General features: G+C 45.9%; 1 protein-coding gene across 1 annotated transcript in view; it reads left to right on the forward strand.

Moving 5' to 3' along the window:
* Positions 1 to 7,249: 7,249 nt before the first annotated feature.
* The window catches only part of LOC134346534 (carnitine O-acetyltransferase-like), a 70,328-nt gene continuing 60,143 nt past the window's right edge, over positions 7,250 to 17,434 (forward strand). The window contains exons 1-2 of the mRNA XM_063047945.1: positions 7,250 to 7,833; positions 15,870 to 16,145. Coding sequence (XP_062904015.1) covers positions 7,804 to 7,833; positions 15,870 to 16,145 — 306 coding nt within the window. The 5' untranslated portion in view covers positions 7,250 to 7,803. The remainder of the gene's footprint in view (positions 7,834 to 15,869; positions 16,146 to 17,434) is intronic.

Here is a 17,434-nt window from a genome sequence, read left to right on the forward strand (position 1 = left end):
CAACTTTCCCAGCACTGAAGTCAGACTCACTGGTATTTAATTTCCTGGGTTATCTCTACTCTCTTTCTTGAACAAGGGAACAACATTTGCAACCCTCCAATCCTCCGGTACTTCTCCCATCCCTATTGATGACACAAAGATCACCACAGGAGGCTCAGCAATCTCCTCCCTCACTTTCCACAGTAGCCTGGAGTATATCTCATCTGGTCCCAGTGATTTACCTAACTTAATGCTTTTCAAAAGCTCCAGCACATCCTCTTTCTTAATGTCTATATGCTCAAGCATTTCAGTCCACTGTAAGTCATCCCCACAATTGCCAAGGTCTTTTCCCCTGGTGAATACTGAAGCAAAGTATTCATTAAGTACCTCCGCTACCTCCTCCAACAATCCTGCTCACCAAGACCTTCTCATGAACCCTTCTGGCTCTCCTAATTCCACCCTTAAGCTCCTTTTTTTTTGTGATTATGAGGACATGCAGTCCCCTTTTATTGTCATTTAGTAATGCATGCATTAAGAAATGATAAAAATGTTTTTCCAGAATGATATCACGAAAACACATGACAAACTGACTTAAAAACTAACAAAAACTACATAATTATAACATATAGTTACAACAGTGCAAAGCAATACCGTAATTTGATAAGAACAGACCATGGCACAGTAAAAGTCTCAAAGTCTCTCAAAAGTCCCAGCATCTCACGCAGACGGTAAACCTCCAGCGCCGCCAACTTGCCGATGCAGCATCCCGGAAGCATCCAACCACAGTCCGACTCCAAGTCCGCCCGAAAAACTCCGAGCCTCCGACCAGCTCTCCGACACTGATGCACCGAGCACCATCTCTGCTGAGCATTTCGACCCTGGCCCCGGCAACAGGCGATACGCAAAGCCGAGGATTTGGGGCCTTCCCCTCCGGAGATTCTCGATCGCACAGTAGCAGGGGCAGCGAAGCAGGCATTTCCGAACTTTCTCCGGATGTTCCTCTGCGCTTCATGGCTGTCCCCCATCAAATCCTTCCTAGCAACCTTGTAATCTCCCAGCGCTCTAACAGTACCTAGTTTCTTGAACCTTACGTACACTTTTCTTTTCTTCTCAACCAGATTTTCTACATACTTTGTACACCATGGTTCTTTAACTCTACCATCCTTTCCCTGCCTCAATGGAACATACCTATGCAGAACTCCATGCAAATATTCCCTGAACATTTGCCGCATTTCTGCCATATATCTCCCTGAGAACGTCTGCTCCCAATTTATGCTCCCAAGTTCCTACCTAATAGCATCATATTACCCCCCCCCCCCACCTTAATTAAATGTTTTCCCAAATATCTGCTCCTGTCCCTCTCCAGCACTATGGTGAAGGAGATAGAGTCACTACCTCCAAAATGCACTCCCATCGAGAGATCTGACACCTGACCAGGTTCATTTCTCAATACCAGATCATGTACAGCCTGTCTTCTAATTGGCTTATCTACATATTGCGTCAGTAAACCTTCCTGAGCACACCCAACAAACTCCACCCCTTCTAAATCCCTTGCGCTAAGGAGATGCCAATCAATATTAGGAAAGTTAAAATCTCCCATCACAACAACCCTATTATTATTGCACTGTTCTGGAATCCGCCTCCCGATCTGCTCCTTGATATCCCTGTTACTACTGGGGGCGGGGGCGGGGGAGGGGGGTCTATAAAAACACCCAGTCGACTTCCTGCTTTGCTGCAGCGGTGACACTATCCCTAATTGGCAATGCCACGTCCCGACATCTTTTGCCTCCCTCTCTGTTCTTTTTGATACATCTAAAGCCTGGCACACTCCGCAGCCATTCCTGCTCCTGAGAGATCCAAGTTTCTGTAATGGCTACAATGTCATATTTCCTCGTATTGATCCACGCTCTGCATTCATCCACCTTGTTTATGAAATTCATTGCATTAAAATAGACCCATCTCAAACCATCAGGCTGACTTCATCTTTGCTCTAACATCTACCTGTCCTTCCTCACAAACTCCCTACAAGCTGTCTCTACTTGTGCTCCAACCTCCCCATCCTCTGCCTCTTCACTTCGGTTCCCACCCCCCTGCAAATCTACTTCAAACCCTCCCCAGTAGTATTAGCCAGTATTGTGAGAGTTTGGGCTCCTCCTCTGAGAAACGATGTGCTGGCATTGGAGAGAGTTCAGTGGAGGTTCACTAGGATGACTCCAGATTGAAAGGGTTATCATACGAGGAACGTTTGATGGCTCTGGGTCTATACTTGCTGGAAATTAGAAGGATGAGGGGAGGTTTCATCCAAACCTTCTGAATGTTGAAAGGCCCAGACAGAGTAGATGTGGAAAGGGTATTTCCCATGGTGGGGGAATCTAGGACAAGAGGACACAGTGTCAGGACAGAGGGGCATCCATGTAAAACGGAGATGAGGAGATATTTCTTTTGCCAGAGGTTGGTGAATCTGTGGTGTTTGTTATCACAGGCAGCTGTGGAGGCCAGGTCACTGGGTATATTTAAGGCAGAGATTGATACGTTCTTGATTGGCCAGGTTACAGGGAGAAGGCTGGGGAGTGGGGCTGAGGAGGGGAGAGAATGCTCAGCCATGATTGATTGGCAGAGCAGACACAATGGGCCAAATGACCTAATTCTGCTCCTATGTCTAATGATCTTATGGACCCTTATGGGGTCCATGGTGTAAGAAAGGTTGAGAACCCCTGTCCTGGACCACTTCTGTATGCTTTTATGCATTGAGTTGCTGCCACATGATTGGCTGATTAGACATGAGTAGGTGTCCAGGAGTAGCTTAGTGGCCACTGAGTATTGAATAGACTCTGAGGTAGGCACATGGATGTTAAAAAAAAAACGGATGTTAAGATGGAGGGTTAGGTTGATCGTGGAGTAGGCTTACATAGGTCAGCACAACAACATGGGCTGAAGGGCTTGTAACTTCTGTACTGTTCTATGTTCTGTTCGCTAAGGGAGGACGTTGGATGAATATCTGGAGAACTCTATGTCGGAACAGACTCGATGGGCCAAGTAGCCTAATTCTGCTCTTATGTCTTTTGCTCATTTTTAAGTTTATGTCAGCGGACTGGGGAATCTGTGTTAAGGACTCACTCCCTGGTCCTCTGTCATATTCTACCTGGTTATGCTTGTACACCTTATTTTCTAGCCATTGCACATCACTTTCTCTGTAGCGAATACAATTTATTTTGAATTCTGTTGTTGTTTTACTGTGCACTACCTCAGTGCTCTGTGTAATGGTGAACAGTATGCAAGACAAATTTTTTTCTGTATCGTGGTACAAGTGACAATAATAAACAAAGACAGACACCAAGCTTCAGGGATGCAATCTTGGAGGAACTCCCCCCTGGGTGTTCCCATGCCGGGCTGTGAAAGGAGGAGGACTGGGCAACCCACCCAATAAAAATCCAGATCTACAGAAACGCCAACAGAAGCTCCAAAGCCATCAGCCATGAGAGAGGATGCATACACCAAGAAAAAGGGCTATACTTCGTTAATGAATGACCTGGGGCGGAGGGCTCTGGGAGATGCTGTTGGCAGCCAATGCGCCAGTAAGGTTAATGGGCTTAAGAAGAAGAAGAACTTTGGAGAAGATTTAAACTGAAACTGAGGCCGTACTTGGTCGGTCAGGTGAATGTTGAAGAATGCAGGGTACTGAATGAGAATCAGAATCAGGTTTATTATCACTGCTGTGTCTGAACATTGAAGGCAAGACAGTGGCCTTGTTTTACGGCAGTTGGTACCCAGCTTAATGGTGCATTACCGCCACCTTCTGCTCCATAGTGTGCAACAGACTTACATTCTAAATCCCTTCACCCAATCTCACACACACACACACACACACACACACACACACACACACACACCCACCCTAACCTACACTTTATCCTCCCATCTTCGGCCGTCCTAGTCCCCTATTCCTGCTTATCCATCGTATCCTATAAAAAACCCTGTACCCCTTAAGAAAGCTAAAAATACCCTGACCTGTGCTCTCTCACCCATGCCCAGCAACCCTTTTAATGTGAATTCCTGCATCCCCAACTCCCTTACTTTAATTCTCAACATCTCTCTCTGTATCCCATACTTCCTGCAACTCAGAACTACATGTTCTACTGACTCCTCTTCCTGACATTCCTCACACAATCCTGTCTGGTGTTTCCCTATCATTTTCAATGTTTTGTTTAATGCACAGTGCCCCAGCCTTAACCTAGTCCACACAGTTTCCTCTCTTCTGTATACGTCACCTACCCTAGTACCTGCAACACTTTTTTGTATTTGATATACGTTTGTAAATGCCTCCCTTTCCCCTCCCTGTCCCATTTTTTCTTGCCGCATTTGGTTGATTTTTTTCCCAGATTACACACTTAACATCTGCTTTACTGATACTACTGTGTATTTTTACATTTTCTTTCCTTAACACCCTCTTTGCCAACTCATCCACCCTCTCATTCCCCTTCACCCCTACATGTGCTGGAACCCATAGAAATTTTACCTGACCTCCCTGATTATCAATTCTTGCAACTAACTGAAGGACTTCATAAAGTACATCTTGCTGACTGTTTGAGTGAAAAGACCTTAAACTTGCTAGAACTGAGGATGAATCTGAGCATATCAACACTGACTTGTCTAGCTTTCTCCACCCATCGCAACGCAACCAACACTGCCAGCATCTCCACTGTAAACACCCCTAACTTATTAGATGTTCTTCTGCTGATTCCAGTTTCTTTTGCTGGTATAGCCACCCCAAACCCTGTCACTCCTGTTTCAGGTTCCTTAGCCCCATCCATATAAATCTGAGTATAATCACTATACTTTTCCATCACATGACAGTTAAATGCACTTACCAAATCAATTTTATAGTTTCCTTTCCTTTTTACCTCTACAAATGCCAGTCTACGTCAGGTCATACAATCTTCCATGGAGCTACAACCAGATAAACTACTGAAGGATTTATCCTTAGATCAAACAATCCACATTCTTTCGCGATATCATTCCCGACCCGACTAAAGTCATCCCTCTGAAAGCTCCCATTTTCCCAGCACTCCTGCAACACTTCTTTTGCAGGGTGAGAATCAGTGGCTTTGTTAGGATGGTCATAATAATGAGAACGTTCCTGTATCTCCTCCCAGATGGTAGTAATAATGAGAACACTCTCGCACATCCTCCCTGATGGTAGTAATAATCAGAACACTCCTGTACCTCCTCCCCGATGATAGTAATGGGAATGCTCCTGTGCCTCCTCCCTGATGGTAGTAATAGTGAGAACAGTCCTGTACCTCCTCCCTGATGGTAATGAGAACACTCCTGTATCTCCTCTCTGATGGTGGTAATAATGAACACAGCCAAACAAATGCTGTTTTGCTTGACTGTATTCATGTGTCTGTTTGAACAACTATTAAATTTGAACTTGAAGAGGGCATGTCCTGGGTGAAGAGGGTCCACCATGATGGATGCCACCTTCTTGAGGTATTGCCCTTTGAAGGTGTGCTCGATGCTGGGGAGCCCAGTGCCCATGATGGAGCTGACTGAGTTTACAACTTTCTGCACACAAAATAATCTGCAGATACTGGGGTCAAAGCAACACTCACAACACGCTGGAGGAACTCAGCAGGTTGGGCAGCATCAGTGGAAAAGATCGGTCGATGTTTCGGACTGGAACCCTTCGTCCATAACAGACGGTGATGCAATTAGTCAAAATGTTCTGCATGGTACATCTTAGAAACTTTTTAGCCTTTGGTGATCGACCAAGTCTCCTCAAACGCCCAATGAAATATAGCTAATGTTTTGGCTTCTTGTGTTTACATCAATATGTTGGGTCCAGGATTGATCTTCGGACACGGTGACCCCAGAAACTTGAAGCTGCTCATCATTTCCAGTGCCAATCCCTCGATGAGGACTGGTGTGTGTTCCCTCCACTTCCCCTTCCTGAAGCCCACAATCAATTCCTAGGTCTTACTGAGTGCAAAGTTGTTGTTTGGACGCCAAACAGCTGATCTGCCTCACCCCTGTTCTCACCTCGTCACCGTTTGAGACTCTGCCGACAGCAGTTAGTTGTGTCATTGGTAAATTGATGGAAACTGTGAACAGGTTCACAGAACGTAGAACATAGAATAGTACAGCACAGTACAGGCCCTTCAGCCCACAATGTTGTGCCGGCCCTTAAACTTTGCCTCCCATATAACCCCCCACCTTAAATTCCTCCATATACCTGCTCCTATTCCAGGAATAGGAACTTATAGATTCAGGCTCTGAAAAAGAGCAGGAAGAGCAATGCCAGAAACAGCAGAAATTCTGCCGATGCTGGAATTCCAGAGTAACTCCGGCAAAATGCCGACAGCCAAGCAGTACCTAAGGAGAGGGATAAACAGTCAGCATTTGGGACCGAGCCCCTTCCTCAGGACCTAATATGGATTTTCTATCTTTATTCAAGATTGTTTAATGTCATTTCCAGTACCCAAGTGTAAAGGAGAACAATATCATTGTTCCTTCGGATCTGATGTAGTGCAAAAAAACCCAAAAATCACAATAAATATAAATACATAAGATAGCCTATGTACATAGATTATCTGTGTGTCCATAAGGTGATGCTAGTCTGTACATAAGGAAATAATAAAGTGGTGGTGGAGTTAGTGGGTGGAGGTGTTGATCAGACTTACTGCTTGGGGAAAGTAACTGTTTTTGAGTCTGGTGTTCCTGGCCTGGATGCTACGCAGCCTTTAACTGAGGGGAGTGGGACAAACAGTTCATGGGCCTTGAATGCGGGATCTTTCATGATGTTACTGGCCCCTTTCCGTATATGTCCTTGGCACATGGATAGACTGTTTCTTCAATTCCGTAAACACTGCCTGACCTACTGAGCAAGGCGTGTGTCTGTGGCTCCATTCTCACCCTGCTATTTGTTTAAAACAACTTTGCGTGAATGTCCAACACAGCAAATAATATTTCATTGGCTGCAGAGGTGTTTACTATTTCCTGAGGTCGCGAAGGGTATCATTTAAACGTCAGTACTTTTATTCATTTATTTATATCCCCCCGACATAAAATCGCAATGTAAAATTCTCCTCTCGAATGAGTTCAGCTGGTGGAATCAACAATCTATACTGGGGTCACATGAAAAAAAACTCACCCCGCCCTCTGCCTATTCTGTGAACACTGTTCCGTTTTGCCTTCCGTCAACGAGTTATAGGCGTGTCTCTTTTCAATGTAAACATTTTTTTTGTAACCCGTGCCTCGGCGGGGATATCTCCCTTCTCCTGACCTTGCACATGTAGGTTTGCTGACATTTGATATTAAAGGGCCGGACATACCATTGCAACCGAGGGCAAATAGAAGCAGTTTGAAGGCGAGGTAAAAAAAAGTCGGGTGCTAACCAGTGATAAAAAAAATTGACCGAACCGCCCTGACGTTAACCTAATTCGAAGAAAACCACAAAGGGCTTGTATGTGCGATTATCCTGGATTTTTTTTTGTATTTGTAAGGAAAACATTCTCCCTCAGTGGAGGGTGAACACTGAAGTTCCATTTCACTTATCGGAGCTCTCTTTTGTTTAACGCCTCCATCGCCGGCAGAAACTCCTGCACGTTTCCATCATCCACTCTAATTTGAACACACACGCACGCAGGAACCAGACAGAGGCGCCGGTGAACTCTAAACTCTCCTGCCAGTTCCTTACATCCGACTCCAGCACCCCCTTGGCAGCTGGGAGGAGAGAAAACTGCAACTGAGAATATTTTCTTTTCGGATTGTTTGTTTATAAATGCTCCCTTTACTGCGATAAATGTTTCCCAGAAAAGGCTTATCATGATGCTGACGGCATCCACGCGCCTGCTGGTGAGTTTCTGATGGTCATTTAATTCCGGGTTGTTGCTCGTTACATTTGTAACAAGATTTGGTTTAACTTTAAGGGGAGGAAGTACGAAATGTTACACATTGTAGCCTGTACACCAGTCGGTTGCCTAAAAACTCTCCGCTGCCTTCGCATACCTGCGGCCGCTGGGAGACGGTTTCTGCAGCGGGCATTGAAAACGTGTTGAATGTCACTCGCTGAGGTCACAGTAAAGTTGCTGGCCACCCCCTCCATTTACTCTGACCTAGTGCGCTGGGCCGGGACAGTTTGAGTCTGTGAGGCATGAATTTCAACGCAGCCACGCCAACAATTGCACAAACGCAGAAAATATATAAACTGAATTTATAGCTTGTTTAATTGTTGTTTTAAAAATTGCACTGTAGTAGTTTAAGCGCAAGAATTCTGCAGATGCCGGAAATCCAGAGCAACACACACACAAAATGCTGCTGGAACTCAGCAAGTCAGACAACTGTGGAGGGGAACAGTCTACTTTTCGGCCAGGACCTTTCATCAGGACTCCTCTTGGCCTGAAACGTAGACTGTTTATCCCCCTCCATTGTTATAGTATCTTTGAGGGCTTGTGTACGTTGGAGTTGTGTACTATGGAATATTGAAAGGCCAAGATAGTGTGGATGTGGAGAGGATCTTTCCAATAGTGCGTGAGTCTAGGGTCAGAGGGCCCAGCCTCAGAATAGAGGGACCTACATTCACAACAGAGATGGGGAGGAATTTATTTAATCAGAGTGTGGTGAACCTGTTGAACTCATTGCTACAGATGCCTGTGGATGTCAAGTCATTGGATGTATTTAAAGCGGAGGTTGATAGGTTCTTGATTAGACCGGGCATCAAAGATTACGGAAAGAAGGCAGGAGAATGGGGTTGAGAAGGAAAATAAATCAGCTGGGATAGAATGGGAAAGCAGACTCGATAGGCTGAATGGCCTAATTCTGATCCTATGAATCCCAGCAGCTGTACAAAATGAAGTGGACACGGGCGGGATTCATTGAGGGTAATGAAAAACCCTCAGATACACCCACACAAAAAAAAAATTCATGGTGAAAATAAAACTGCGAATGCTGGCAATCTGAAATGGAAGCAAGCAAACAAAAAATAACACTGGGCACGGTTGTTTCTGCAGAACCTTCTGCACGGTAGTGTGGCGCTCAGCAAGATGCTATTACAGCTCGGGTGTCAGAGATCATTTCCCGTGTCCTCTGTAAGAATTTTTGTACGTTCTTCCCGTGAGCGCAGGGGTTTTCTCGGGGTGCTCCGGTTTCCTCCCACAGACATACTGGTTAGTCTGTGTAACTTGTTCTGAGTTAGTCTGTGTAAATTGTTCTGAGTTAGTCTGTGTAAATTGTCCTGTGTTAGTCTGTGTAACTTGTCCTGTGTTAGTCTGTGTAACTTGTCCTGTGTTAGTCTGTGTAACTTGTCCTGTATTAGGCTAGGGTGGGGTGCTGGGCAGTGTGACTCGTTGGGCCAGAAGGACCTGTTCTGTGCTGTATCTCTCAATAAATAATTAAGTCACTCTTTATCCATGTACCATGTTCCCAGGTCCATGATTTAGACCAATTTTAAAAGATGATTCTTTTTTTTAAGCTGCTTCACAAACGTTGCCTGGCATTGTTTTTATTCTGGGATTTTGGTAACTGTGTGTGGATTTTGTTTTGAAGTTCCCCACAGTCAGAAGCCTCAGGGTGGAGGGCATTATAACCACACACACAAAATGCTGAAGGAACTTATTAGGTCAGGCAGTGTCTATGGAGGGAGATGCATTTAGTCTTAGAATGGCTGCACCGTAGCTTCCGACTAATAGAATAGAACATTGTGAGCCAGGCCCTTCAGCACATCCAGTCTGTGCTGACCACAGTGCCCAGCCAGCTAATCCCAATTTCCTGCATTCGGCTGATATCCTTCCAAGCCCCCTCCGTCCACTTATCTGTCCAAGTGCCTTTTAGATGGTACTATTGAACCTGCCTCAACCACTTCCTGTGGCAGCTTGTTCCATACACTCCCTGCACCTTGCATAAAGATGTTGAACTTTAGGTTCCTCCTAAATCCTTCCCCTTTCACCCTAAACCTATGCCCCCTAGTTTGGACTCCACGGCCCTGGGGAAACACTGTTACTGTACGTTATCCTTCTGTTGATCAGGCTTGACCGTGGATGCTGCGTCCCAGCTGCCCAAGTCAGAGCAGAATGATTTGGAGAGCAAGGCGTTGCCCGAGCAGCAGACTCTTTCCCCCCTCCAGGCATCCAAAGTAACGGCAGAGGCGGACATTTTGGCAGAAGCAGTGCCACAGGAATTGCCAGTCAGCACTGAACTCTGTGTAGGCACTCCAGTTCTGGACTTTTCCCCAGGGGGCTCGCTTGGAGGCCTTCCCCATGAGTGGGTGAAGCCGCAACGCAGTGGAGGTTTGAGATCAGAATTCTTTTTCTGCTGGGCTTAGTAGCTAAGTCACACGAGAAGGCCAGGAGCTGGGTGGCTGTCTGAAGCTATTTGAGGCGCTCACTGCTGGGAGCTTTAATAGGTAATGGGAGCTTGACACCCTTACCTCTCCCCCAGTTATAGTAGCCTTAAAGAACCATACCTTAATTCTGGCTCAAATAATTTTCAACACTTTAAGGTCAACCCTCATTCCCTTCCAGTTCCAACAAAATGAGTCAGTCTGCAGCGTGTTGAGGGAGCTGGGTGCAGTGGATGTGGTGAGGATGTTTCCAGTCATGGGGGAGTCTGGGACCAGACGGTGCAGAGAAGAGCAGGGCGTTCTTTAGCCAGCGGGTGGTTAATGTGGAATTCCTCATCACAGACTGCCGTATTTACCAGGTTATTGGCTATATTTAAAGTGGAGGTTGATAGGTTCTTCATTCGTAATAGCAACAAAGGTTAGCAGGAAGAAGGCAGGAGAATGGGGTTGAAAGGATTAATAAATCAGCCATGATGGAAGGCTGGAGCAGACTCGATGGGCCAAATAGCCTAATGTCCTATGTCTTATGGTCTTACACCCCAAATGTTTTTTGGAAGTGAATGACCATATGAGCAACAATTGGTGTGATTTGTTTTTAACGTCAGTTTAGAGTTGCAATGTAGGAGCTTGCGTTTTGCCCAAAAAGGACTTTTGGCAAGGATGTGAGGCAGAATGTGCATATTGATGTGAAATTATGCAGCAAAATTCTGGAAACTGTGTTCAAATATTAGTGAGGAGTGAATTAGAATCAGGTTTATTGTCACTGGCATATATCGTGAATTTTGTTGTTTGCGGCAGCAGTGCAGTACATGAAAATTGCAGCACAGATTCTGCAGATGCTGGAAATGCACAGTTACACACCCAAAATGCTGGAGGAACTCAGCAGGTCAGACAGCATCTGCAAATGAATAAACATTTGATGGTTTTGGGCTGAGACCTCCATCAGGGCTGGAAAGTAAGGGGGAAGAAATTGGAATAAGAGGGGAAAAGACGGAAGGGGTTGCGAGCTCATAGCTGGTACAGCATGCCCATAACCGTACGCCTTTGGAATGTGGGAGAAAACTGCAGCACCCGGAAGAAACCCACGTGCTCATGGAGACTGTGTGCAGTTGAACCCCAAACTGTGATCACTGGTGTCTTAAAGGAAGGGGGAAGAAGCTGGTATGACAAGGGAAGGAGTACAGGCTGGCTGGTGATAGGTGAGACCAAGTAAAGGGAGGTGGGTGGCTATAGAGGGCAGATGATGTGAGAAGCTGGGAGGTGATGGGTGGGAAAGGTAAAGGATTGAGAAGAAAAGAGGTAGTGTTTATGGCAGGACAATGGGGGAGAGAGGGATAATAAATCAAACTGATGGAATAGCAGAGAAGACTCGATGGGCTGAATGAATTCTTTTCCTATGTCTGAACGTCTTCCTGAACCATTCTGAAATAAGACTGAGACCTTAACATACTGGAGCAGAATTAGGCCATTGTTGAGTCTGCACTGCCCTTTAATCATGGCTAGTCCATTTTCCCTCTCAGCCCCAATCTCCTGCCTTCTCCCCGTATCCCTTCATGCCCTGAGTAATCAAGAATTCATCAACCTCTACCTCGAATATACCCAACGACTTGGCCTCCACAGCCGCCTGTGGCGGTGAATTCCACAGATCACCACTCAGGTTAAAGAAACTCCTCCTCATCTCCATTCTAAAAGGATGCCCCCTACTTTGAGGCTGTGTCCTCTGGTCTTAGACTCTCCCACCGTAGGAAACATCCTCTCCACATCCGCTCTGTTAAGAGCTTTCACCTTTCAATAGGTTGCAATGAGGTCACCCCCCCCCCCCCCATTCTTCTAAAATCTAGTGAGTACAGGCCCAGAGCTATCAGGCGCTCTGCATGTGACAAGCCGTTTAATCCTGGTATCATTTTTGTAAACCCCCTTTCAACCCTCTTCCGTTTTACAGTTTCCTTTCTAAGATAGGGGGCCCAAAACTGCTGAATACAAGTGAGGCATCACCAGTGCTTTATAAAGTCTCAACTTTACATCCTTGCTTTTATGCTCTAGGCCTCTTGAAAGGAATGCTAACATTGCATTTGCCTTTCTCACCACCAACTCAATCTGCAAATTAACCTCCATGGAATCTTGTACAAGGACTCCCAAGTTCCTTTGTGCCTCAGAGTTTTGAATTTTCTCTTCATTTAGAAAGTAGTCTACCCTTTTATTTCTTCTATTAAAGTGCATGACCATACCATACATTTCCGGACACTGTATTCCATCTGCCACTTTGCCCATTCTCCTAATCTCCGAGCGTCTCTACTCCCTCATGATGGAGGATGGGAAGAAGCTGTTCCTGACGCATTGTGTGTGTGTGTTCAGGCTCTGATGGTAGTAATGAGAAGAAGGCATGTTTCAGGTGGTAAAGGTCTTTAATGATGGATGCAGCCTTCACTTTTTGAAGATGTTCTTGATGGAGGGGAGGGTTGTGTTTGGAATAGAGCTGGCTGACTTTAAAAACTTCCTGCAGCCTTTTACGTTCTTCACTCTGGGTATAATACGTATGACAATGTCAGCAGATAGCGCAATGCTATTACCACTCAGTATGCTGGAGTCTGGAGTCCATTCCAGCGCTGTCCGTAAGGAGTTTGTTCATTCTCCTTGTGAACCTTGGTGGTTTCCTCTGTGTGTCCGCCCTTGATGTACCAGTTAGTAGCTTGATTGATCATCATAAATCGTCCCGTGACTAGGCTAGTGTTAAACAGGTGAGATGCAGGGCACTGTGGCTCGTTGGGCCGCAAGGGCCTGTTCTACACTGTATTTCTAAATAAATAGGGTTTTTGTGTGTTGAGGTTAGTGTGTAAAGGCCTCTGGTTATAATCACAGTAATTGATTTATCCATCAGTAAATCTGATCATTCAGAATTATTTGGACACAGTTGGCCTTGCATTGCTCTGTTTGCTTACTGTAGATAACTTAGGGCCAGACTGATTTACACCTAATAAACATGTTGGCAGGGAGACGTCAGACTTACCTAAGCTTATCCAAGGTGGAATGGCTGCCATTCTGGAATCCACACTCCACACTTTTGTTGAAAGGATATGGTTACCTAAAACTTGTTATTGTCACATAACACCATGAGGCATTGGATCAGAATGAGGCCATTCAGCCCATTGAGCCTGCTCTACCACTCCATCATGGCTGATTTATTATCCCTCTCAACCCCGTTTTTCCTGCTTTCTCCCCATAACCTTTGACACCCTGACTAATCAAGAATCTGTTGACCTCTGCTTTAAACATACCCAATGACTTGGCTCCACAGCAATGAGTTCTATAGATTTACCATCCTCTGGTTAAAGAAATTCCTCCTCATCTCTGTCCTAGAGAGAGACCCTTACAGCTGAGGCTGGACCCTCTAGTCCTAGACTCCCACTATTGGAAACATACTCTCTACATCTACTCTATTTAGGCCTTTCAAAATTCTGTAGCTTTTATTGAGATCACCTCATTCTTCTGAACTCCAGCAGTTTCAAGAACCATGCATTAATGTTGCAACTCTCTAACGCTCTGGTTAGGCCACACTTGGAATATTGTGTTCAGTTCTGGTCACGTCATTATAGGAAGTATGTGAAGGTTTTGGAGAGGGTGCAGAGGAGATTCACCAGGATTAGAGAGCGCATCTTATATGGATAGTTTGAGCAAGTTGGGGATTTTCTCTTTGGAGTGAAGGAGGATGAGAGGTGACTTGATAGAGGTGTCCAAAATGATAAGAGGGATAGATCAAATAGATAACCACAAACTTTTTCGAGTGCTATCCAGACAGATCATGCCATGTATTGAGGTTGTAAAAAGAAAACAGAATGCAGAAGATAGTGTTACCGTTACAGAGAAAGTGCAGTCTAGGCAGACTGGTAAGTGCGAGGGCCACGATGAGGTAGACTGGAATACCAATAGTTCACTTTTTAGTGGATGTGAAGGCTTGGTGGCAGGACTAAAGACATAGAATGTTTTCTAAACAGGGAAAAATTCAAAAATTAGAACTGCAAAGGGACTTGGGAGTCCTAGTGCAGGACTCTCTAAAAGTTAACGCAGATTGAGATGGTGGTAAAGAAGGTGTTTACGTTCATTTTGAGAGTACTAGAATATAAAAGCAAGGATTTCTAAGGCATTGGAGAATTGTGAGTAGCACGCACAAAAATGCTGGAAGAGCTCAGCAGGTCAGGCAGCATCTATGGAGAGGAATAAAGAGCCAATGTTTCAGGGCCAGACCTTCCTTCAGTTTTCCAGCATCTGCAGATTCTCTTGTGCACAAAGAGTGTTGTGAGCAGTTTCGGGCCTCTCATGTAAGAAGGGATATGCTGGCATTGAAGAGCGTCCAGAGGAAGTTCACCAGAATAATCCTGGGAATAAAAGGGTTAACGTATGGGGGGTGTTTTGTTGGCTCCAGGCTTGTACTCATCACTGGAATCCAGAAGAATTGGGGGGGGGGGGGAGGAATTTAATTAAAACCTCCTGAATATTGAAAGGCCTTGACAGAGTGGATGCCAAGAGGATGTTTGCAATAATGGGAGAGTGTAGGACAGGGGTCCCCAACCTTTCTCATATCATGGACCAATGCCATTAAGCAAGGGCTCCATGGACCCGAGGTTGAGCTCTCCTGGTCTAGGACCAGAGGGCAGAGGGTTCCCGATGATCTTCCCTCCCTCCCTCCTCTCATGCTCTCCTTCGTTATTGAACACAGTACGGGCCCTTCAGCACGCGATGTTGTGCCGAGCAGACTAACCCTTCCCTCCAGTCTTATCATCCTCAGCAACACAGTGGTTAGCTGTACAGTACAGACAGCCTGGGTTTGATTCCCGCCACTGCCTGTGGGAAGTTTGTGCATCCTCCCCGTGCCCGTGCGAGTATTCTCCCGGTGCTCTGGTTTTCTCCCACAATCCAAAGACCTACTGGTTGGTAGGTTAATTGTTCATTATATATTGCCCTCTGATTAGGCTAGGATTAAACTGGGGGATTGCTGGGTGACGTGGCTCGAAGGGATGGAAGTGCCTATTCCGAGCTGTATCAAAATAAATTTAAAAAATAGGTAATGTATCTGCCTCTACCACCAACCCCGCCAGTGTGTTCCAGCCCCCATCATCTCTGGAAAAACTTATCTCTGACATCCCCCATTATACGTTCAGTTGGGGCCAGTTCATAGGCTATATTTAAGAGGGAGTTAGATATGGCCCTTGTGGCTAAAGGGATCAGGGGGTATGGAGGGAAGGCTGGTACAGGGTTCTGAGTTGGATGATCAGCCATGATCATACTGAATGGCGGTGCAGGCTCGAAGGGCCGAATGGCCGACTCCTGCACCTATTTTCTATGTTTCTATGTTTCCAACACCTTCGAGTTATGCCTTCTCATATTAACTATTATCACCCTGGGAGACAGTCGCTGACTGACCACCCGAATGATGCCTCTTATCTTGGTTATTGGTTGTACCCTCTTGTATTAGCTACTACCACCGTGGGAGCTGGTCCCTGGCTGACGACTCGATTTTTGCCTCTTTGCTGCTTTAACGCTTCTTCCTTTATTGCAGACGGTTGGACTATGGCGCCCAGCGCTCCTGGTCAAGCCTCCTGGCCTCTGCCACCTCATCTCAAGGCCGATCTCTGGCTATGGTCCTTTGCCCCAGCTACCTGTGCCCCCGCTGCGGCATACCCTGGAGCGCTACCTCCTGGCGCTGCAGCCGCTGGTGAGCCCCGAGGAGCTGGAGCAGACGAGGGAAATGGTGAGGGAGTTCAGTAAACCTCATGGTATTGGGCTGAAACTGCAAGACAGGCTGGAGAAACGCTCCAGGAGAACTGAGAACTGGGTAAGTGCTGGCATTCACCCATCATGTAAGGACTCCCCAGAGCTAAAGGGAACCTCGAGGGGGAAGAGAGGGAGGCACGTTCAAGATTTCAGATTTCCGATTCGGGTTTATCAAATGAACGTTGAAACGTATAGTAAAATGTGCCATTTTGAGTTGATGACCAACACAGCCGAAGATCTGCTGGGGGCAGCCTGCACGTGTCACTGCACAGTCTGCTGCCAGCACAGCATGGTCACAATGTTCGGCAGAGCAATGATGAACACAAGCAAACCGAACGTACCAAGCAACCAATCAACAATATCTTTTTGTGCTCGCGGATCCTCAATTTCCTCACTTGTCAGTCAGTTCAGACTGACCACTGACTGACATCTCTTTCTACGATCTCCATCAGCACAGGTGCACCACAAGGCTGTGTGCTTAGTCCCCTCCCTGCTCGACTCGCTTTATACTGTGACGAAGCACAGCTCCAATGCCATGTTTAAACTTGCTGACAACACCACTACCGTTGACCAAATGAAAGGTGGCACTGAATTAGCATAGAGCAGGGGTCCCCAACCTTTTCTGCACTGCGGACCAGTTTAATATTGACAATATTCTTGCGGACCGGCCGACCCGGGGCGGGGAGTGAGGTGCGGGGTAGGGTTGCCAACGGACAGGAGTAGCAGTCAAATGCATTGTGTTTACCCAGAGAAAGACTACAATGACCATGAAGCCTTGCGCGGGCACCAGTGCGCATGCGTGCACCTCCCGATTATTTTTCCTGCAAATCGTTTTGGCGATTCTGTTCAGGGACAGGGGGTGGGGGATGTTAATCACGACCGGAATATAGGTGATAAGTGGCTAATACACTCAGTTTAGTTTCTAAAAGGGTTTATCTAACCAATTTAATATTAAACACACAGCGCATATTTTCCTCGCATGAATATAGTGGTAAGTCAATTATCAGGGGAGCTTGAAGTAAGTGTTGAACGAACTTCCAGTAGAACTGGCAGAGGCAGGTTCGATATTATCATTTAAAGAAAAATTGGATAGGTATATGGACAGGAAAGAAATGGAGGGTTATGGGCTGAGTGCGGGTCGGTGGGACTAGGTGAGAGTAGTGTTCGGCACGGACTAGAAGGGCCGAGATCGCCTGTTTCTGTGCTGTAATTGTTATATGGTTATATAAGTAAGTCAATAGCATCATAACATTTTAAGTAACGTTTGGATATTAAACACACAGCACATATTTTCCCCGTATGAACATATAAATTCATTGCAACACACCAATATCGCTGAATCAGTGGGAG

The sequence above is a fragment of the Mobula hypostoma genome, chromosome 5, assembly GCF_963921235.1.
Source record: "Mobula hypostoma chromosome 5, sMobHyp1.1, whole genome shotgun sequence".
Taxonomy (NCBI): Eukaryota; Metazoa; Chordata; class Chondrichthyes; order Myliobatiformes; family Myliobatidae; genus Mobula; species Mobula hypostoma.